This window comes from Elephas maximus, chromosome 8 (genome assembly GCF_024166365.1).
Source record: "Elephas maximus indicus isolate mEleMax1 chromosome 8, mEleMax1 primary haplotype, whole genome shotgun sequence".
Classification (NCBI taxonomy): domain Eukaryota; kingdom Metazoa; phylum Chordata; class Mammalia; order Proboscidea; family Elephantidae; genus Elephas; species Elephas maximus.
In genome coordinates, this window is record NC_064826.1 from 56,930,495 (window position 1) to 56,954,914 (window position 24,420).

The window sequence follows — 24,420 nt, forward strand, 5'->3', positions numbered from 1 at the left end:
AGCTTGGAGAACTGTGAGGCCAAGATAGCTAGAGTTCATATACCAGAGTACCACAGAATATAGAACAACCTGCAGAGTCCCCTTGAACCTTTGGATGAGTACTGATCAGAACATAGGCATCAGGACACTACTAAAGGTGAGGGAAAAGGGGAAAAAAAAAAAAAAACCTGAAAGAATTATAGGATACAACCTGGAAAGTTCACACAAAGCTGGGAAAAGTTCCTATTCCCACAGCCAAAAGGGAAAATCTCGTAATCCATGGGGCATTAGAGAGCAAAATTAACCCTGGACTAATTATGCTCCAGTCCTGCTAACAAAACTTAAAAGCAAGTCTCAAAAAGATGACACTGCTTCCAAGGAACTTAATTTCATCCTATAACAGATCTCAAGAATATTAATATGAATACAAAAATATCTAGCATACAATTTAAATTGACAATGCTTGGATTCCAGTAAAAAAATTACCAGGCATACAAAGGGGGAGGAAAGTACAATCCATAATGAGGAAAAAAATCAGTCAATAGAAACAGACCTAGAAATGAAAAAAAAAAAAAAAATTAGTCAACAAGGACCTATTGTAGGCTGAGACAATAGGAAAAACCAGTAATACTGATTCTATTTTTATTTAAGATTTTAATAATTTTTCTCATGGATTTTTTGCATTAAGTTTTACTTTTTAAAACATTACATTTAATATTATTTATCTTGATTACTGAGTTTTTTGGCACCTCTTAAATTTGGTGCCAAAGGTGAGTGCCTCACTAACCTCACCAAGTTCCTGGTCCTTCAAATTAAACCCAGAATAAGCAGAAGAAAGAAAGTAGATGAGATTGGAAGTAATGAAATGTAAAACAGAAAAACAATAGAGACAATCAATAAAACTAAAAAATGATTCTTCGATAAGAGCAATAAAAGATGATAAATCTCTAGCTAGCATAATGAGGATAAAAAGAAAGAACATAGAAATTACCAGCATTAGGAATGAGACAAGTGACATCATTATAGATACTTCAGATATTAAAATGTAATAAGGGAATTATAGGAATAATTTTATTTCAACCTATTGACAACTTAGATAAAATGGACAAATTCCTTGAAAGACACAAACTACCAAAGTGCCCTCAAAAATAGATAACTTGAAAATTTTTCAAGTATACCCCTTACAACATTTTTTAAAAAATGAGCTACCTAGGAAGAAATCTAATGAATCCTAAAGGGCTGTATCTAGAAAATTATAAAACATTGTTGAGAAAAAGTTAAAATCCTAAATAAAAGGAATAAAATACCATGTTCATAGATTGGAAGACTCAATATTTTATTAATGGCAGTTTTTTGCTAATCCTTACAGTCAGTGAAATTCCAAACAATATCCCGGTGGATTTTTAAAATAAAAATTAATAAGATAATTCTAATATATATATATCCAAATTGCTAAGTATATTCAACAAGTTTTTGAAGGAAAACGAAGTGGGAGGACTTTACCAAATATCAAGATTTGTTAAAAAGATATAGCCATTATTAAAGTATTAGTGCAAAAACGAATCAATAGATCAGTTGAACAGAATAGAGTCCAGAAAGAGAATTAAGATTCCACACATATAGACATACTAAAATTATGACTTAATGTTACACTGAAGAGCAATAAGGAAAGGACAGTTTTTTAAAATAAATGGTACTGGGCCAGTTAAATATTGAAATGGGGAGAGGGAATGAATCCTGATCGCTTCTTTAAACCATGCACAAAAATCAATTCCAGATTACTTTATTTCTAAATGCAAAAAATAAAACAATAAAGCCAACAACAGATAACAGAGAGATATATGTTCATAATCTTGCAATAGGCAAAGATTTCTTAAATAGAACTCTAAAAACATTAACATAAAGGAAAAAATTGATAAATTTGTAAATTAAAGTTAAGCATTTCTTTTGCTGGACAAATACAAAAACAAAAACAAAAAAACCCCAGTGCCCTCGAGTCGATTCCGACTCAAAGCAACGCTATAGGACAGAGTAGAACGGCCCCATAGAGTTTCCAAGCAGCGCCTGGCGGATGCAAACTGCTGACCCTTTGGTTAGCAGCTGTGGCACTTAACCACTACGCCAGCACTATTAAAAGAGTGAAAGGCAAGGCACAGAGTCAGAGAAGATATTTGCAATATATATATCTAAAAAGGACTTATATGCAGAAATATATAACTAATTCCTACAAATCAATTTTTAAAAGAGAAAAATCCAGTACAAACATAGGTAAGAACGAAAAGGCATTTTATAAAAGAGTATATCCAAATGTGGAATTAATTTATTAAAAGGGACTCAACATCATTAGGTGCCAGGAAGCTGAAAACTAACCATCAAAAAAATGAGATACCAATACATTTCCACCAAATGGTTTAAATTAAAAGCTAACAATATTAAAGATGTGAAGCAGCTGGAACTCCCAGATCAACTTCTTAAGTTGTCGGTAAGTGCCGTGAAGTCAATTCCGACGCATAGCGACCCTATGTACAATAGTTGTTACGCTTCAGCCATTGTTGCAGCCACTGTGTCAATCCATCTCACTGAGGGTCTTCCTCTTTTTTTGCTCACCGTCTATTTCTCCAAGCATGATGTCCTTCTCCAGAGACAGATGCCTCCTGATAACATGTCTGAAGTATGTGAGAGGAGTCTCATCATCCTTGCTTCTAAGGAGCACTCTGGCTGTAGTTCTTCCCCAAATCAACTACTTAAACTCAAATCAAGTCTCAGAGTTTGTTTTTGGGATAATCCAACTAAAAGACACAGCATTACTTAAAAAATTTAAAGAAAAGAAAGGGAAAAAAAAATGTCCATCAATACAAGAATGGATAAATAAGTTGTGACAGTCTTAGAGTAAAATACTATGCATCAATAAAAGCGAACCAATAAGAAAGTGTCCTGACTGCATGAGTGAATCTCACAAAACTTAATTTAAGAAAAATGTTAGATACAAAAGAATACATACTTTCATATTCATGTAAATTTCAGTATCAGGCAAAACTAGTCCTTGGTAATAAAATGTGTGATGGTGGTAGATGGGGAGAAGGAAGAGCACAGTGGTAGGGACAGGAGCAGGGGTACTGGAAATATTCTGTTTTTAATACCCATAATGTTATCTGCCTGTGTTCACTTTGTATATAATTCAATAGAAAGTTTTTTTTTTTAATCTAAACATTAATTATAGGGGATGAGAGAAAAGCAGAAAAATATGTAACTAGGAGGGCAGGAGTTGGGGAAGAGAGGATTTTTTTTTTTAAGTGGTAGTAACATTAACTCACATTAACAGGACCTCCAACCAGATTCAATAATCACCTGAGACTACCTGCTAAAATAAAAAAACCTGCAGACCCTGAACCATGATCCCTGAATTGGGGGTGGAGCTGGGGAGATTGGAATCATAAAGATCATAAAAGATCATTCACTGATCTTTTCTCTGCCTTGCATCCCTATTCTTTATTCCTAGCCTAAGAGTACCTTGCTCCTTTCTGAGTTTTCTTGAGTGCTGTAAAGTTCAACAATACTATGTAGAAGCTACAAAGGGAAAACCATTAAGTATATAATGAAGCATTAACCCTGTTAACTTTTGAGAACTGAAGAGTCCTTTTCAAAAGCCATAAACACCCTTGAAAAAATACTTTCAATATCACAAATTCACTTTCACTATGCACCTTAGATACTTGCTGATCAGTTATATGTGAGACTGAGCACCTAGGACACCTAAGTGGTGTTTTGTCCAATTGTTGGTCTCAGTTGATAAATAATTGTTGAGAAATGCTTCAATGATATTGTTTCTAATCAGTAGGCAAATTATTTACTGACAGGTAGGAATTCATTTTATTTTTTCCAATCTTCTTGCTGAATAGGAAATCCTGGTGGCGTAGTGGTTAAGTGCTATGGCTGCTAAACAAAAGATTGGCAGTTCGAATCCGCCAGGTGCTTCTTGGAAATTCTATGGGGCAGTTCTACTCTCTCCTATAGGGTCGCTATGAGTCAGAATGAACTCAATGGCAGTGGGTTTGATGGTTTTGGTTATTGCTAAATAACTCTCGTTCTAAAGAAAAAAAAAATTGTTGCTCTAGTCAAAGAATTTTGGATTCTTGCCCTCTTAGCCCTGTACCCCTATTCCTGTCCCTAACACTGTGCTCTTCCTCCTCCTCATCTACCACCATCACACCTTTTAATACCATGGACTAGCTTTGCCTGATATCAAATTTTATATGAATATAATCACAAGGACTCTCAAGGGAGATGGCTTTTTCTCTCTTCTCATCTGCGTCTTTATTGCAGTTCACCAAATTAGTTCCCAGAAACTTTAGTGAAGCCCCGATTATAAAACTGGAGCCAGGTTGCTGCTAGCAGCTTTTGAAATCTTCACTGGTATTTATGAACCTGAACCCAGACAGTGGCAGTAATATTCCCATTACTGCTAAGAGCCACATTATGGCCTTAATTGGACTTCTGTCTGAGAAGAAAATAATGGCCAGTTTAATTCTCTTTTGTCATTGACCAATGATATTTTTGAGACATAGACTTGCCTCATCTCTACCAAATGCGCCCTGGGAGGACTAGTCACATTGGTCCTAAACCTTTCAAATAAATCCATTCAAAACCAAGGTCAGAACTAATTGAATAAGGAGCTAAACCTGAGAAGCTGTTCTCCTGGCTGGAGGCCAGATCAGGCTTCTTCTGAAAATGAGGACCTGGTTTTGGGGCACTAGAGTGATGAGGGGTTTGGAATTAGATTTTGGAGAAGATTGTAAGTCTTTAAAAAAAAAAAAAAAATCTGTTACCTGCCAGTAGCTGTTTTCTCCCCATTTAGTTTGGGCTCTATACGTGCTGTTGCAAAACCAACAAAGGGTAGAGGTGATTTATTTTTCTATTTTAAATGATGCTTGCTCCCTTCGTGTGACTCAACCTGAGAAACAAGAAACTCCCCAGAGTTTACTGACTCTAGTTTCTGTTCACTGGACTTTAAACTATTTCCCAAGTGAGTCATCTGACTTAGATGCAACTGTAAATGCATTAGGAGGCAACAGATCAATACACTAGGGCTTCAAGCTGCTGTGTCACTTGAAATCACTCATGCAGCACCTGGAGGGAAAGGTCTTGGTTTTCTTACCTGCCTCCTCACTACCCCAGTGAGAGTTTTGTTTGGAATAAACCATTCAAGGAAAGGATTTTTCCCGTATGTGGACTATTTGACAGATACAGTCCAGATTTTTCTTCTAAGATCTCTTTTTATTCTTTCTCATTCTAGATCCAAACTAAAAATTAGGACACTCAGTCTAACAGTGGATTTCTATTTAGAATTTGTAATATATTTATTGGAAGTACTTTAATGTGTTTTATGTATTTAAAGGATTTAGACATTAAACCATATTTTGTTACCTACTTAACAAATCTAACAAAACAAATTTAGTAGTAGGCAAACTTATAGTAAAATACAAAATTCCACCAAAAGTACTATTTGTAGTATCTGTATACTATCTGCAGGATACATTCCCAAAATTGAAGTTGCTAAATTAAAAGTTGCATGCATTTGTAATTTTGAAAGATTTTGTTAAATTACCCTCTGTTGGAGGTGTGTCAGTTTATACGCCCACCAACAGTGTGTGGGAGTTCTTGCTTCCCTACAGCCTCATTAATATTTGTTACAGACAAAATATCTTTAATTTGTGTATTATTTCCCTATTGCTGCTGTAGCAAATTACCACAAACCTTGTACCTTAAAGCAATACACATTTATTGTCTTACAGTTCCGGAGCTTAAAACTCCAGAATGACTCTCGCTGGGCTAAAAATCAAAGTGTTGACAGGGTTGCATTCCTTTCTGGAGGCTCTAGGGGAGGAACCATTTTCTCCTCTTGTCCGGCTTCTAGAGGCTGCCTGCATTCCTTGCCTCATAGCCCCCTTCCATCTTCAATACTGGCAAGGGCTGGTCGAGTCTTTCTCATACTGCATCACTCAAATGCTGACTCTTCTGCCTCCCTCTTTCACATTTAAGAATTTTTGTCATTATATTACAGGAGCTCTGGTGGCGCAGAGGTTAAGAGCTCAGCTGCTAACCAAAAGGTCAGCAGTTCGAATCCACCAGCCACTCCTTGGAAACCCTATGGGGCAGTTCTACTCTGTCCTGTAGGCTCGCAATGAGCTGGAATCAACTCGATGGCAACGAGTTTGGGTTTGCTTTCGGTTCTTACACTGGATCCACCTGGATAATTCAGGTTAATCGCCCTATCTTGAAGTCACTGGTTATCAGCCTTAATTCCGTCTGCAACCTTAATCCACACTTTCCATGTAACATAACATATTCACAGGTCTGGAGATTAAGATGTGGGCACTTAATAACCACTTTTGAGGGGTTATTATTCTGTCTACTACAATTTGCATTTTTCTTTATTTTGAATGATATTGAGGATATTTTCATATAAGATTAATTTGTTTTTCCTTTTCTGTGCTACTGTTAGGAACTCACAGAGCTGTAAGGAAGGAAAAGATTGAGATCAGGCCATCTCTCTAGGGGCTACTGATCCTGTACACTTAAGAATTTACATTAAAGCATACTTACTAGATTCTACGAACTGACCTAGATTCTACAAACTGTTAGGGACTTCAGGATATGCTGTGTTTATGTAGATAGGGGCAGCTGTGTATAGACACATGCATCTATATAGTCAGAATAAATTTACTTCAAAACATTCAAGTGGCTGTATTAGGGTCAAAGGGTTATGAACGGATTTCAATTTTTTTTTAATTTCCTGTATCATTTGAACTCTTTAAAAGAAGCATATCAAGTGTTTATAGTGATAAAATTTTTCTTCATTTTGAACAAGAAAACGTATTAATATTTTCATTAAAATATTTAAGATGGGAAACATTTTTGGTGGCTGTACATAAATAAATTTCTTATGATGATGAGACACAAAGATATGCCCAATTCCAATTGTGAAATCGTTCAAGGAAAGAATCTTTACACATCACATAGAATTGTGACTGTGTTTTCTAGTTCATTGTTACATTGTAAACACCTTTGATGACAGGTACTGTATTGTACTCATGATTATCTCTGGCACTAGGCATTCAGTAATGTTGAATGAATGGATTTATGAATGCACGTGTATTCTAGTAGCTTTTGTTGTATAACTTTCAATGATAACCGGTAAATTATTTCAGCCTTGCAATCCCCATTCCGTTATTTAAATTTTGTTAAGTATGACATAAATTGCCTGATCACACGTAAGACACCTAAACAGTGTTCTTGTTTTTGTTTTCCTTTCACTTTATATGTCACAGCTCCATTCAACCCAAATAAAGATGCAGATAGCATCGTCAAGTTTGACACTTTCGGAGATGGAATGGGCCGATACAACGTGTTCAATTTTCAGGATGTGGGTGGCAAGTATTCCTACTTGAAGGTTGGTCACTGGGCAGAAACCCTATCACTAGATGTCGACTCTATCCACTGGTCCCGGAAGGCAATTCCCACCTCCCAGTGCAGTGACCCCTGTGCCCCCAATGAAATGAAGAACATGCAACCAGGGGACGTTTGCTGCTGGATCTGCATCCCCTGCGAGCCCTACGAATACCTGGCTGATGAGTTTACCTGTATGGATTGCGGGCCTGGGCAGTGGCCCACTGCAGACCTATCTGGCTGCTTTGACCTCCCTGAGGACTACATCAAGTGGGAAGATGCCTGGGCCATTGGCCCAGTCACCATAGCCTGCCTAGGTTTTATGTGCACGTGCATGGTTGTGACTGTTTTTATCAAGCACAACAACACACCCTTGGTCAAAGCATCAGGCCGGGAGCTCTGCTACATTTTGTTGTTTGGGGTTGGCCTGTCCTATTGCATGACATTCTTCTTCATTGCAAAGCCGTCGTCAGTCATTTGCGCATTGCGCCGACTAGGGCTGGGGACCTCCTTTGCTGTCTGTTACTCGGCCCTGCTGACCAAGACAAACTGCATTGCTCGCATTTTTGATGGAGTCAAAAATGGCGCTCAGAGGCCAAAATTTATTAGCCCCAGTTCTCAGGTTTTCATCTGCCTGGGTCTGATACTAGTGCAAATTGTTGTGGTGTCTGTGTGGCTTATTCTGGAGGCTCCAGGTACCAGGAGACACACCCTTCCAGAGAAACGGGAAACAGTCATCTTAAAATGCAACGTCAAAGATTCCAGCATGTTGATTTCCCTTACCTACGATGTGCTCCTAGTGATTTTATGCACTGTGTATGCCTTCAAAACGCGGAAATGCCCTGAAAATTTCAACGAAGCCAAGTTCATTGGTTTTACCATGTACACCACATGCATCATCTGGTTGGCCTTCCTCCCTATATTTTATGTGACATCTAGTGACTACAGAGTAAGTCTTTGAATGGTTTCTTCTTTTCCTTGTTCTTTCATCATGCCAGTGTTTGTTGTCCAGGATTTAAAACACGCTCCTTTTATTTCATCTCAGCAATTAGTTGGGTAATTACAAATGCCATCATCAACCTCTATTAATGTAGAAATTAGTTTATTTTGAAAGCATGTGCAAAACACTGTGCCTACTATGTGCAAAACACAGTGCTAAACACGGAGAAGAAAATAAATATAAATGGCATAGCCATTCAAGCGATTTATAATCTAGTGGGAGAAAAATCATAAATATATATTTATGATTTATACACATACACACATATATATAATGTTTAATTAAATTTTAAAAATGATTTACAAGAGAATAAGACTTAAGCCACTAAGAACCTAGTGAGAATACTTCAAATTAGGTGCAAGAGGGATCTGGCTACCACAGATCAACCTGTAAATTAAAACACACAACATTAAGCCAGGATTGGTTTAAAGATCTAAAAACTTTCATTTAAGGCTTAAAGAAAAACATCATTACTTCTCTAAAACATAAAAATTCAATGTTACTGTCTTATATCCTTTCTTCAATTTGAGTTGCTCTAGACGTATACAGTATATAAGGTATGATGAACTTTTAATTAGTTCAAAGGAAAATATATATATATTCTTTGGATATGGCATATTAATAAAATATATATATTAATTTACATTCTTATATAAAATATAATACCTACTAAACTAGTTAAAAGTCCTTTGAACTAGTTAAAAGTTTTACTGTACATATCTAAGTAACCTAATTAAGGCATTAATCAAATAGCCTTAGTAATAAATAGTTCAAATTTCTGGGCTCCCACGTAATTACCATCTCCTCTGGAAGAAAGAGTTCATCATCTCTTCATAGTTTCTCAAATTGTTGAAACTATTCATCAGTTGTTATCGCATTTAAACTCTGATTTTAGCAGCTTTGATGAATAAATGTAAGAATTTATTTCTCTTGAGGCAGTTAGTTTTTATCCTCTGCATTTGCTAAGTAGTCATAGATTAAAATTTCCCGGAGACATAATGATTTCCCTGTTATACCACAGTTACACAAAATGCCTCCATAGTTTGTAATAGTCCACAAATCTTTTTGTTGGCAATTCCTACATTGCCAAAATCTAGCAAATTACGGCTTAAAAAGAAGAGAAAGCTATTTAAAGCGTGGAACCAAAAGACTGAGAAAGTTTAATGTACTTAGTCTATTACATTATACATAACCATGTGACTGAAATCAATGCTACATTAAAGGATGAACAATAAAATGAACATAAGTTTAATGTTAGGGTAATGGTCAGGCTTTCTAAAACTACATATAAAAAATTTGGAAATCTGCAAGAAAAGATAACGTCAGAACTAGATCAGCATAATCCAAGGTTAGATTAAAAGAACCCTTATAGTTTGGGGATTAAAATGGAGAACTATAGGCAATGTAAGGAGCCCTGATGGCACAACAGTTAAGTGCTTGGCTGCTAACTGAAAGGTTGGTGGTTCCAGCCCACTCAGCGCCTACGTAGGAGAAAGACCTGGCAATCTGCATCTGTAAAGATCACAGCCAAGAAAACCCTATGTGGTAGTTCTACTCTGTCACGTGAGGTTGCCATGAGCCAAAATCAACTCAACAGCACCTAACAACAAAACAGCAGAGTCGATGTATTTTAATACCCCTCTATCTATATCTTTGGAAGCCCTGGTAGCACAGCGGTTAAGAGCTACAGTTGCTAACCAAAAGCTTGGCAGTTTGAACCCACAAGGTGCTCCTTGGAAACTCTATAGGGCAGTTCTACCCTGTCCTATAGGGTCACTATGAGTCGGAATTGACTTGACACGCAACGGGTTTGGTTTTTTTGGTTTTATCTATCTTTAGTGCAGTAGTTAAGCTACAGCTGCTAACCAAAGGTTGGCAGTTCAAGTCCACCAGCTGCTCCTTGGAGACCCTATGGGGCAGTTCTCCTCTGTCTTGTGGGGTTGCTAGGAATCAACTCCAAGGCACCAGATTTGGTTTTTTTGAGGGTTCTATCTTTTGTCTTTATATACACATCCATGCCTATAAATCTGCAAGGATTCTTTTTAAGTTCTTAGGTAGCCATTCTTAGTGGACATGATTTGGAGTGCCGAGTTAAAATGGTAATTATTTTGCCCTAGGCCTTTGATTAAGGAGCCCTGGTGGTGCAGTGGTTAAGCACTCGGCTGCTAAACAAAGGTTGGCAGTTCAAATCCACCATCCAGAAAAATGTGGCAGTCTGCCCCCATAAAGATTACAGTCATGGAAGCCCTGTGGGGCAGTCCTATTCTGACCCTGAGAGTCGCTATGAGTCATAATCAACCAGACAGCAATCAATTTGGTTTTTTTGCTTTTAGGCCTATGATTTGAAACTACCAGTCAAAAGAACTGGCAAAAAAATAGAGCAGAAAATACTGCTGAGAGTAAGCATAACATTATAAAAATTAAACTTCACTGGACAAATTAGCATTTATTTCTAAAACAGAAAAAATGACTTATAACATGATGATATAGTAGAGAGACTCGATGCAATTATTTGAAGATTTCAGAGGTTTCATCACATGACGTAAGTTGTAAGGCAGACGGGGCAGAAGTTTCAGAGTTGAGTTTTTAAGGTACACATACTAGGCATCCAGTCACAGTGAGGCTGTCTGAGGCCTCATTTACTCCCTACCGGTAATGCCAATCCCAAATTTGTACAAGGAAAAAAAAAAAAAGGTAAACTGAAGCCTCCGACACAGTGGTTTTCAAATTTGGCTGCACATGAAATCAAGTGGAGAGCCTTAAAATATATATTAATGCCTGGGTCACACCCCCAGAGATTCTGATTTAATTGGCCTGGACTATGGCCTAGACATCAGGATTTTTCAAAGTTTCCCAGGTGACTCTAATTTGCAGCTAAGGTCAAAAACCACTGCTCTAATGCATGCGTTAGGTACCCTTCTTGTCTCACAGATACGTTCGTCTCACAGTCTGACCTGCACTGTTTTCAAATTTGTCAGAGTTAGAAAATTGAGAAATTGCTCATAAACATCCAAAGTCTTAGCTTAGCAAAGTGAAAGACACGGGCTCAAATTTCTGCATGGAACAATCAGCTAGACCCTATTAGTGCCTTCCCCTCAAGGCAGAAAACTATTCCTCATGGCCTCCACATCTCCCTGAATTCTTACACCTGTCTCCTTTCACTTATGAACCTGTGTGGTTCCTCTAAGCATTTGAACATGGGACCAACCCTTATTTTGAAAGACTTACGTACATCCAGAACAAGTCTGGTATTTAAAGTTTCCCAGAGGGAAACCATGTAGTGCAAATAGAATCAGCAGTATTAGAAAAAAAAAAAAAATTAGAAAAGCATCCCATAATTCAAGAGCTGCCGGAAGGAATTTGGTTATCAGTCAAAAAGTTTTATGGCTCAGTACTTTGCCACCTATTGTGAGTTATAAATAAATATAAAGCACTATTCTAGTCTTATATCCCAGCAGGGGGAAAAAAGTGTCAAACATGAAAGAATTCAAGATTAACACAGAATGTTTATAATTAAATTGGTGAGAAAGGCTCTAAATGCCTAAGGTTGCAAAGAAAAGTTAAATTGGAAAAGTTTATTCTTTCCAGGAATGCTCCCTAAAAATGTAGGATTTTACCGGGTACCTTGATGTACAATTAAGGTAGTAAGAGAATGAAGAGAAGGGCATTTGAGGCAGCAGGGAATATTCCTGAGGCAAGACAGGAATGAAACCATCAGAAGGCAGTGATATGAGTCTTACTCAGTGGTAGGTGTGGGGAGGATCTAGTGAGAAATGAATGGAAATTGGAAACCAGGCCAGATTACTCATGATCGCGTAACCAGGCAGACTAATTCATTAGATAATGTTTAAGAGCTTCAAGATCTTGGAATTTTTTGTTAGTTTTCTTTTGTTTGCTTAGGCAAAAGTGACATGACGAAAGCTAAGAGTGGGGGAAAAAAAGATAGCCCTTCTAGATCAACATTTCTGAGACCTTAATCTGCTAGATACTTAGAATACCTGATCTCTTTTTTCCTCTTTAACACCCTGGAAAGTAAATAATATCCACAGGAGAGATGAGTAAACAAACGCAGGATAATCAACTTCCCAGGTAGCACAGTTAAGAAATAACAGAACAAGTTTTTCTGATCCAAATCTATACTTTTCATACTATACCACAAGCTTACCTATCCTCGATCTGAAGGATGGATTTGAAGGAGAGCCCCTGAATAAGAATTGAAGCTATTACAAGCACCCTAAACAGAGCATGAAGGTCCACCTGTTGCCACTTTTCCTTAATAAGCATTATGCGCCCTGCCCCCTCAATTCCCCAAGGCAACCAACCAAAGTTCAAATTATTCTCCTGGTTTCTGCCTTAGTGGTGGTGGTGAATTTCCCTGTCTTCATGCTCAGTGTAGGTACACATCCCTGGAGCTGTTATATGAAAAGGAGAACCATCTGCCTTTTCCAGACAAATCCTAGTACTTATTGTTACAATCAAGCGGGCCTGAATCAATTGGAAAAGAATTCCACCCCAGCTCACCCCTCATCCCAAACCCTCAAGGAGAGTTAGCAACAATCAGGGCACCATTCCAGCAGCTCTCTTTGAACCTACTTCCTGTTTCTCAGCCTGCAACTACCTCTCCAGTTCTGCCTCATTAAAAAAAAAATGGAGCACCATTTATTTGCCCAGTTGACTGTACAATTTGGTTAACATGTTTCCACCGCTTGCCGTGGACTTCTTTCAAATCCCGTTAATCAACTGGTGAAGCTTCATACTTCCTCTTTGAGAAAGCCATGTGTGTTTATCAGCATTTCATCCTCATTGCCAAATCTGTCAGAGTCAAATTTTTACCTTACTGGACATCAACATAGGAGATATTTAAAGCCATGGAATTCAATGAGATAGTGAAGAGAATCTAAAATTGAGGTCTAAGATACTCTAGCACTTTAAGTTAGGAGAAAAACGCAGAAAAGATAACTAAGAGTTAGAATAGCCAGTGCGGAAAGACGTGTTGAGGAAGCCAAAAAGAAGGAAGTGACTAACTAATTGTCATGTGTTACTGGGAGTTTTAGGAAGTTTTAGGTAGTCTCTCTAGAATCAGAGCAGAGAATCGTAGAAAATACAAACTTTTAAGAGTGTAACTTACTGAAGAAACTGGACAATTGAAACTATGAGACTGATACTTGGGCTTTGTAAAAATAATATAAAGATTTCAAATTTATTACAGATATGTTATAATTTATCAAAGCTTTTACATCATAGAATTAGATAGTAGCCTTTTCCCTGGTAAACTAACTAACTGGAACCAGTATCAGAGAGATTCTGACTAAAGGGAACAGAGTTTGTAATTCCGGGCTCCAAGTAGGAGGGCACTGGAGTAGTTAAGGGAGACAAGAGCTTTAAAGTAGTAGAGAGGGATTATGTCTTCAACATTTAAAGTAAAACTCAGGGCTGAACTGTAGCCTGAAATTTTTTCAATCAAAAAACAGAATGAAACTTTCTAAAGTCTTGTGGATTCTCCAGTTAATTGTTCAGACTTCAGCTTTTCTTAATTAAAAAGGAAGGTCGGAGACTTGAGGGCACTGTTTGGTAACAGCATTGTCTGGGGGGAAATGAAAAAGAAATCTAAAATCACTAGGATTCCAGGGGACTCTGAGTAAATAGGGTAAATTTTCACAAAACTGTTAGAGGAAATAATTAATTTCCATTTTTCAGTATCCGATAGAAAGTGATAAATTTGGGATATTTCAGCTAATCTGTGGGAACTGAAGCCAAGACAAATTATCAGATCCGAGAAGATGGAGAGTGAGAGGGAGAGAATGAGGAGTTCCTAGTTCCAAGGTATAGTTTCACAGAAAGCAAAGAGAGAAAAAGTGAAAATTCCCTACCAAGGTTGGGTTTATAGACGCCTAGAGAACAAAATGAAACCCTGGTGGCACAGTGGTTAAGAGCTATGACTGCTAACCTAAATGTTGGCAGTTCGAATCCACCAGCCACTCCTTGGAAACTCTATGTATGGAGCAGTTCAACTCTGTTCTACAGAGTCACTATGAGTCAGAATTGAATTGACGGCAATGGGTTTGGTTTTAGTTTTTAGAGAACAAAAAGATTGAACAATGAGTACCTGATGAATCAAACTTCCAGAGAGATGCCAATGAAATAATGAAGAGAAGATACCCCAGAAGAAAGTTGGTTAAAATGTTGCCCTTGTGTTGATTCTGACTCACAGCGACACTGTAGGACCGAGTGGAACTGTAGGGTTTCCAAGGAGCGGCTGGTGAATTTGAACAGCCGAACTTTTGGTTAGCAGCCAAACATTTAACCTCTGGCACCACCCAAGGCTCCAAAGAATGTGGTAGTGCCCCCCAAATGTGAATACATAAACCGGTTGCTGATATGCAGAGCTCCCAGCAAAAGGGGCAGATGGAAACATATAAAAGGCCAAGGTCACTTACTAAAACCATTAGCAATCTAGCCACTTCATCACTGAATATTTTGGTTTTACTGCTTAGGATTCTGACTTCAGTGGTTCTGCAGAAATTTCGTTATACAAAAATAAAAAGATAAACATAACACGAAAACCCATGTGAAGTCTTGGCAAGCACCCAGGAACACCCCACACAAATAGTGTTTGCTTACAAATCCTAAGTAATGTTTCCATGAACACCTCAAACTCAGAAGACTCAGTGTAATGGCTGTCTCAGTTTGGCTGTAATAAGAACAGAAATGATTCACAGTTCTTCAGGGTCTGGTCTTGTTTCAATGTCCTCTTCAGTTAGATACCTTCTTGAATTTACAGCTGGGCACTTACTAGGCAACTTCTTCTTGTAGGTGCAGACAACAACCATGTGCATCTCTGTCAGCTTGAGTGGCTTCGTGGTTCTGGGCTGTTTGTTTGCACCCAAGGTGCACATCATCTTGTTCCAACCCCAGAAGAATGTGGTCACACACAGACTGCACCTCAACAGGTTCAGTGTCAGCGGAACTGGGACCACGTATTCCCAGTGTAAGTATAGAACTCATCACTGACTCCTTCATAAAAAAGCATTGTAGTAGGGACGAGGCTCGGAGGGGAAGCAATGGACACAGGCAACACACATCTCCATGAAAAATCTTGATTCAGTTATAGTAAATACTGAATCAACTGTGTGCCAGGTATTGCACTGAGTGCTGGGGATACACTGGTACACAAAAGAGTCAGTTTCTGTTTTAGGGGTTTATATAGGTGGCTTAGTGGTTAAGTGCTACGGCTACTAACCAAAGAGTCGGCAGTTCGAATCCTCCAGGCACTCCTCGGAAACCCTATGGGGCAGTTCTACTCTGTCCTATAGGGTCACTATGAGTAGGAATCGACTCGACGGCACTAAGTGCTAGGTATAGGGAAGAAAGACATTAAACCATAAGACTGCAATTAGGACTTTCAACCATGTTGTGGAATCAGAAAGCCTGGTCTCTAATCTTGACTAACCAGTTCAATGGGTAACCTTGAGCAAATCCCTTCATTGCCCCCTGTCTCCGTTTACTCATTAAACTAGAGAATTGGAATAGGTTGGTGTTCTGCAGCGTATGTTGTATGTCACACAAGTGCTGAAAGTGTTTCTTGAAAAGTTAAAAGAGGAAGATAATTAAATGAGATGGAAAATGCTATATTCTGCATACTCCCTTGGAAATCCATAACACCTATTGCATGTTAAAGGTTTTGAGACCTGCTGTATTAAAAAAAACAAAAATTAACTTTGTTATTCACGGCGGTTCTTAAAAGTATTTGACGTCAGTAAAACCAGGTAACATCCCATGGCACACACCTCGGAAAATACTGGAATAGCTCTTCCCCCTACATCAACAACACAATGTTTTTTCAGTAGAGAACCAGCTGAGGGGCAGTGGGAACTTAAGGATCCCAGGATAATGGCCCAGTACAAAATGCTCTCTCTTGTTGGCCTGCAAATGTCTGAAACACTATCCTTAAAGAATCATTGATTGAATTCTTTAGAGTCCTCTAAAGCATAAACGTACCTGGAGGGGACAACCTTTTAAAACATTTTCAACTAATCTGTAGTATGGAGTAGAAGAAATTAACTGACAGAAGGATGAAGGGGAAAAAGGGGAGTGGAATCATGACAGAGGAAAGGGAGCCTGCAAATGACAGAGACAAATGACTATTTCATAATTTTGCCTTGAGTCGATTAGGAAGGATACTTCAAAATAGCATCACAGGGTGAGCAATCACATTAGTGCCCTAATTTCTCCAGCAAGGCACAAAATGTAACAGGGCAGCCCTTCCCCAGCAAAGAGGGGGAAGACTGACAGGCTGAGAGTGCATGCCCAGTGGTGGACTTCATATACACAGAAGCACCTGGCCACTAGAAAACATTTACTGAAAGTGGGAATGCTCCTTCCAATGGCAGGGTAAATTCAGAGATCTTGAAATTCTAAACTCATACAGTAATGGTGCTCCCACACCCGCATGCAGAAGCAAACATCCTTTGTGTTTGGATGAGAAAGCAAAGGGGTCATTTCTTTCCTTTGTTCAGCTTTAGAAGCAAAGGGGCTTCCCAGAGCTGGTTCCCAATTATAGGCAATCAAGAACATATTCTGGGAATGTAAGTGGAATTTTATCAGTTTGAAGGAGACAGCTGGGTGTACACAGGAGGTTACTCACCATAGAACCCTAAAGGATTCATGCAGGTCAGAATGTTGTTGGCACTAAGATGGTTTTGTATCAGCTTAGACTGGGGAGAGAGATATGGAATGAAGTATGCCCAATAGTATTCAGAGCTGTTATATACTTGGTCCTTGGGAAATGTGTTTCTCTTGCTCATGGTGATCATTCAGATGTATGAATGTCATTACAATTATGATCAGCCAAGAGGCTTCTGCTAACTAATGATGCCTGAGTTTGGGTCCTGGAGGAACTGAAGGCATATGGAAATTGATTCTCTCTGCCAAAACCTTTTCAAAAAGTCACTTGTTTAGGTGGTGATGCACGAACTGCTCAATTAATAGAATTATTCTTTATTACAAAGTGTTTTCACATTACAAAAAGGAAGCTGGAGTATAAAAAGATCAAGTGAACAGTCTCCCAGAGTCACAGAAAGCGTAATTTTTCCACAGAGCCACAGCAACAGAAAGCAAGTCCATAATGGCCAGAGTCTGCACCTATCAGTGGCCGAGCCTTTAAAGACACCCAAGGAGAAGGGAGCAAGCCCCTAGTGAAGTCTGAACATGACTTTATAGAAGAAAAAAACTGAAGCATAATGCCCAAGTTCCCTGTACACTGCAAGTCCAGAAAAACAGTGTAATATGCCTATACTGTAAGCTCAGGGAGTCCCATAATGACACTGTGGACTAGCCTGGCAACACAAATTAGCAAGCTATTTGGCAACACAGACTGAATTGATGGTCTTCCAATCCACAGGCATAAGTATATTATAAACATAAGCCCTCATTGGACAACGCAGGAGGAGCCTGGAGTATTCAGCAAGTTAGGCCTTCTGCTCCAGGCAGAACGCATCCAGTGCACCCAAATCAGATAGATGTCAATCCATTTTCCCTTTGGAAAGGAATGTCCATAGCATTCCTAAGAACCTCATCCCTTTCTCTTTCACTCCCTTCCTTGTTGAGGATTGGAGAACAGCGAGTCTCCAGCTGTAGCAGAGAACCCTACATATATTAGAGAATTGATGTTTGCTACTTCTTCTTTCTTCCATGTTCATATTTCCATTGTTTATCTGTCTCACAAATGCTCTTTTCCAATCCTTGAGTCATTTTCCCTTTGCCTCTAATATTACCCTAGGTTTTCCCCCAACCAAATATTGCCCACCTTCTTTAACAGCAATGGCCACAAAGACTGGATCTGGAAGGGACCCTGAAGATCATTTATCTAATAGCTTCATATTTAGGTGAATAAACTAGGACCTTATCTATTACATACCTTAAGGAAATGGGTAACTGATGTCATAGATAAAGTTCCCAAAAGCTGCAATATGGTTCCTCTGGCCTTTCTGGATTTTTCTGCCTCAGCTCAGTTACAGTATTCATCTGAGAGAGAATTCTGACACTGAAAGCCTTAGCATCTACAAATGCAGTGACTTCTTTAAAAAGTTAGATGCTTTCCTTTCAGCCCCTCACCTGACAGCATCTTGTTCTCTCAGCATGTATGCAGATTTGTATTCCTCTCAAAAGTCTCACTGCAGGGAGTTCAAGACATAGACCATGTCCATGGGAGGAAACCTCAGTGGTTCACACAACCAAGCTGTACACGGAGGAGACATCTTCCAGACAGGCTACCCATAAGGGTTCTCAGAAATGTAACTTGATGAAGACAAAGGAATATTATTAATGGTGACTATTTGTCAAAGGCATAATTGCTGCCATCTAAACAGTGCTTTAAAAACAAGTATCATTGTATTGCCCCCCCACATGCTTGAACATGATAATAAACTCGATAGCCCAGAAAGAGTCATATACATTTCTATTTATTAACTTCCTGTAAAACCCAAAACCCATTGTACTTAAGTCGATTCCAACTCATAGCCACCCTATAGGACAGAGTAGAACTGCCCTGTAAGGTTTCCAAGGAGCAGCTGGTGGACTCAAACTGCCAGCCTTTCGGTTAGCAGCCTGAGCTCTTAACCACTGCACCACGAGAGCTCTAGCTGCCTGTATATTAATTTCAGATGTCAATACTTTAAAACAAAGCAGACAAAGGGTCTAACATCAATTTATTATACTCCATTTCTCCTTTGTACTTCCTTTTCATTTGCTTAAGTGGAATTCTCTGGAGAACATTCCAAAGTGTAGAGGACTATATGCTTTTAGCAGAGAGATCCCTACTCATGTGCAAAAAAGTAAAGATGCCTGCCTTACCTGGCATAATTTCAGAGGCTTTGGGAGAGGGCCCCTTATCAAGTAAATATGACCAACCTGATGGATGATTCTCTCACTCACTGAAGAAAAATTTGGGCTCAGACTCAGCTCTAGGCACTGGGCAAGTAGTAATGAACAACACAGACAAACTCTGCTTTCATAGTGCTTGTATCCTAATGTGGGAGGAGGGCACAAACAGACAAACCAAGAATACATAATATATCAAGCGGTGATAAGTGATACGGATAAAATAACATGGGGCACAGGCAAATAAGGCATCTAGGAAGGTGAGGGTTACTTTCTATAGGGTCTTCAGTGAAGACCTTGATAAGGTGATATTTGAGCAGAGACCTGACAGAAATGAAGGGAGTGAACCATGCCAATCTCTCCAGAAAAGACATTTCAGGCAGAGGAATAGCAAATACAAAGGTCCAGATTTTGAACAACGGCAAAGAGGCCAATGTGGCTAGAATGGAAATGAAGAAGAGCAAAAGTGGGAGGAGATGAGGACAGAGAGGGAGAAGACTATGTAGGACTTTAGAGACCATTGTTAAGAATTTTTGCTTTCCTGCTGAGAGAAATGGGAAATCACTGGAAGGGTTTCAACAGACGTGTAGCATGATCTGACTTTTAAAGCCTAATTTTGGCCTTGTAAGTAGAAAACAACATAGAGAGCAGGCAGAAAGATTGCTTTGGTTGCTGTTGCACAGTTCAGGTGTTGATGGTTTAGACCGGGTGGTAGGAGTGGAAGCTAATGAAGTGTTCAGATAAGGTACATAATTCGAAGATGAAGTGAGCAGGATTAGCTCCACTAGAGAAGATGATTAATGCCTGCCATTATGTTATGAGAGTTTAACATTCTGACTCCAGAATTAACCTCTAAGCAAAGTAGCACACGCAGCTAAGACTAGCTGTTTGAACTTCAGGGTGAATGAGTTTCTGATCTTTGTCTGAGAACACATTTGGACAGAAGAGAGGAGAAACCAGAAATGTTTGGTAACTAAGAGGAAAAGAGAAGAATACAGAATGTGTAGAATAGAACACGAAATTATTGAATCCCTTCATTTGCAATTATCCATTGGACATCCACTTTCATACTTCCTGAGGGGAGGAGAGAGAGGAAGAACATTAGAAAGATGGCATACAGTGGTAAAAATGTAGTAAGGCATGTAGCTGAAATTTAGTAAAATGTAGTAAAGCACATAGTGAAATTTTTGCTAGGGTAATTACATTATACCATGGGTTATAAAAAAGGTACGTGATGTATTTTCATTTCTATTTCCACAGCTTTTGTCTCACAAGAAATGAATCACAGAATGAAGAAGTTTTTGCTTTTATACTGTCCTTACTCCATATTTGGGAACAAAATCCTGGGCTTACAGATTTTATTCTACATTATAATGAATATAATTTTATCTCAAATCTACTATTAACAGTTTGAGACCATTACTTGGGCCATAAAGGGAAAACACCCTCCTGAGAAAATAGTCCATATTTCTTAATAATGGAGTCTGTGTTTTCCACATGAAATCTCTGACATCCCAGGCTATCAAACCAGTGGCTAGTAATGTCATCATCTGCTCGGTTGACATAGTAATCACCAGATGAACTTCTGGAATGGGACCAAGGGGCTCTAGCACAAGTAAAATAAGGTAAAGAGTAATAAAATGGGTTCGGAAAGACAAGGCAGTGGACAGCTAGTGGAAACTGGATTCCAGACATTAAAACATTAAAATGGGTTCGGAAAGACAAGGCAGTGGACAGCTAGTGGAAACTGGATTCCAGACATTAAAACATTTAAATAAGCAAACATCCTGGGAAAAATTATTTGGGGTCACCAAGAGCAAGGAAATGAAACAGATTGGGGCAAACTGGAATGTCTGTTCTGTTTAAATGTTTATTTTTTTCCCTGAGTCTGATGTATTACACAGTTATAGTAACACACTGATTCTCAGGAACCAAGTTTCAGCCACTAAACTGAATAACAGACTTGGCATCCATAAGAATCTATTAAATGAATATGCTTAGCATTGATTGACAGCCCGTCACCTGAAAATATAGGGTCATTTTCTCCAAAACTTGGCCAGCCTATGCATTACTGGCGGAAGAGAAGTAGATTTCACAGAGCAAGACAAAGCTGCCACTTGGCCGCATTGATCTCCAATGCTTTGCCAAGCTTGTGAAGCAAAATATGCCTTTTGATGGGTGTGAATTGCCCTTTTGTGATCAATGGTGGAACTATTAGGTCTTTTTCAGCTAGCTTCAAGTTTTCACTTTGAATGAAAAAAAAAAAAAAAACACCACCTTAGCCTAGAGTAAACTAACAGATGCTACTCACCCCAAGTTTCGGGAAAGCCAAAAATAAGCCTGCATGCCTCTTATTTCTGGCAGCAAGGGTGATTATAGGAATCTTCATAACCGCACTTAAGAAAATGGGCTAAAGTTACCCCATTAAAACTCTCATGAGAATTTCAGCAAATAATAACAAAAGCTCATCACATCCACACACAAAAATGATAGTTCTTTGCTCTTCCACATATTTTACTACCCTGGGGAATAACAGATGGGCTACTATGGGAGGCATATGTGAAATATTTATGAAAGGCAAAGTAACTGAGATAGTAAACTCATAAAACAATAATTTCCTTTACTATGTGTGCAAAAATGAGAGTAATTTTTACATAATAAAGTATATTGGCAAAAGCTACAGATGAAACAGTAAAAAAGAAGCATAAAAATACAAGTTACAGTCCCCCCAACACATTAAAAAGTGTTTAGGGAAAAACTAGCTGCAGAAAAAGTCTTATGTGTTTGGTGGTGTCATTCCTTATAGAAAGACCTTGAATTTGTATTATTTTCCTCCCAAAGAATGTAGATACTCTGACATAGGACATTCCCTGTAATGAAGTAGCACAATGACTCAAAATTATTCTGTAAACTTCCATAATGATGTCCATGGGATGCTGTAAGTAAAAGACTGTTTTAAAATAGAACTTGAAGGTTTCCCATGCAGTCCCTATGCTTTTTACCTACCTAGTCCAAACACATCCAATCTTTAAGAAATTAGAATGCAATGAACAGGCAGGCTGTAAAAGCACACTTGAGAGAACAGCATTCCACCAAGTTCCACAATAGCCTGGGAACACCAGAGTAGGTTTTGATACAATCTTAAGGAATGCAGATAGAGAGGGTATTAGACTAGTGCAAGGTAGAGAGAGAGGGGCCTTAACATACCAGTTCTTCTAGACTTACCTCCATGCCACATCATTCTTCAGTCTCTGAAAATGAAAAACCTGCACAGACATAATAAAACTTGATCCTGGAGAAGATAAATTAGTCAAAATGTCAAAGGCAGTAAGTACGCCTGTCATATGGAGCTCGCAACCTTAGCCAAGTTCTCTCTGCAGAGGTAGATAATGGTCATTGCCACAAGGTGGCTTGAGACGCAGAAAGTCCACCTGCCCCAGAACAAAGCTGCCCACGAGCCTTACAATTTCTGGCGTTTCTTCAGGTTAAAAAAATTGTTTCCTTCTTGAAACTTCCCCTGGTTCCCACTTTGCTTGAAATGCAAACATTTATACACCTAGGTACTTGTCTGTACCTAGACTTTTCATAAAAACAAAACCTTAGAAACAACAATAGCTAAGAATTATACCTGGGAAAACTAAATGTCAGAAAAAAGAAATGTACATACTCATATTAAACTTACACCACGACCCTATTATCGGTATTGTCGTTGACAAGAGGATCATCCCTTCAAATGTCCTCTTTTCTGAGAACTGTCATGAAATTAAAGCACTCAGCCCCAGCCCTCCCTAATGTTTTCACTAAGGTTATCCACTTGAACAATGAAAATATATCAGTGCGTTTTCCAATGCAGTGGAATTCACAGATGACTCATAGGGTTATCTAAAAGTCATCTCTGACCAGAATATTCATTAATGTATTGAAAATAGTCATTAAGGTAACAATCTATAAGAAGATGACAGTGAGCTTTCAATTTTACAAGTCGTATTTTAACCAGTTTCTAGATTACCAAAGCTAATTTTAAAGCCACAAGTCACTTTTTTCAACAATGAAGACACTTAGACTTTTAGTTGAGGTGTGTTCCAGGATGCAAACTAATTTTTAGCAGAACACGTTTAGAAAGTTTACCTACTACATCATTAAATCATTTGGCATTTTCCAAAGCCAAGTTAAAATGATTTTTTTAATTAATTTTAACTAGCTTCTGAGATTATCCATGCCATTACCCATGTGGCCCACAAAACTGAGTTTTCTGTCCCGCTTGTGTTTTCCAGCCTCTGCAAGCACGTATGTCCCAACGGTGTGCAACGGGCGGGAAGTCCTTGACTCCACCACCTCATCTCTGTGATTGTGAATTGCAGTTCAGTTATCGTGTTTTTAGACTGTTAGACAGAAGTGCTCACGTGCAGCTCCAGAATATGGAAACAGAGCAAAAGAACCCTAGTACCTTTTTTTAGAAACAGTACAATAAATTATTTTTGAGGACTGTACAGTAAATAGTGATGTGCTAGAACTTTTTAGGCTGATTTTAGTGACCCTATTATTAACAATTCCCAAGAACATGGAAATAACCATTGTTTACAGAGCTGAGCAGTGCTGACAGGGTCTGACAGGGTCAGTCTACTAAAAAACATGGTGGCAATATTAGGTAACTTTTTTTCCTATGAAGTTTTTTGTAGGTCCTTGTAACTAATTTAGGATGAGTTTCTATGTTGTACATTAAAGTTACTTTCTGTGTAACAGATTGTTTTTTCTCAGCACAAAATAAAATGCATCTGTATTAATGAAAAGTTATTGACAATAAAACCTTCAAGGTTTTCCAGCACGGCGGATAATGGTTTGTTCTTTTTGAATCGCTGAAGGTAATTCGGGTATATTGATTTCAAATCGCTTTTACTTTTTTTTTTTTTTTTTTTTATAATAACTTTTATTAAGCTTCAAGTGAACGTTTACAAATCCAATCAGTCTGTCACATATAAGTTTACATACATCTCACTCCCTACTCCCACTTACTCTCCCCGTCTTGAGTCAGCCCTTTCAGTCTCTCCTTTCTTGACAATTTTGCCGGCTTCCCTCTCTCTCTATCCTCCCATCCCCCCTCCAGACAAGAGTTGCCA

The 24,420-nt window shown here is 38.5% G+C and overlaps 1 protein-coding gene across 6 annotated transcripts in view; it reads left to right on the forward strand.

Annotated features, from left to right (window-relative positions):
- GRM3 (glutamate metabotropic receptor 3) overlaps nt 1-24,096 on the forward strand; it is a 252,771-nt gene extending 228,675 nt beyond the window's left edge. For 5 of the 6 annotated variants that reach the window (XM_049893722.1, XM_049893724.1, XM_049893727.1 and 2 more), the window contains 3 exons: nt 7,308-8,374; nt 15,239-15,413; nt 23,578-24,096. In XM_049893722.1, the coding sequence (XP_049749679.1) occupies nt 7,308-8,374; nt 15,239-15,413; nt 23,578-23,651 (1,316 nt within the window). In that variant the 3' untranslated portion in view covers nt 23,652-24,096. The remainder of the gene's footprint in view (nt 1-7,307; nt 8,375-15,238; nt 15,414-23,577) is intronic. The other variant, XM_049893728.1, reaches the window with a different exon arrangement.
- The last annotated feature ends 324 nt before the right edge of the window (nt 24,097-24,420 follow it).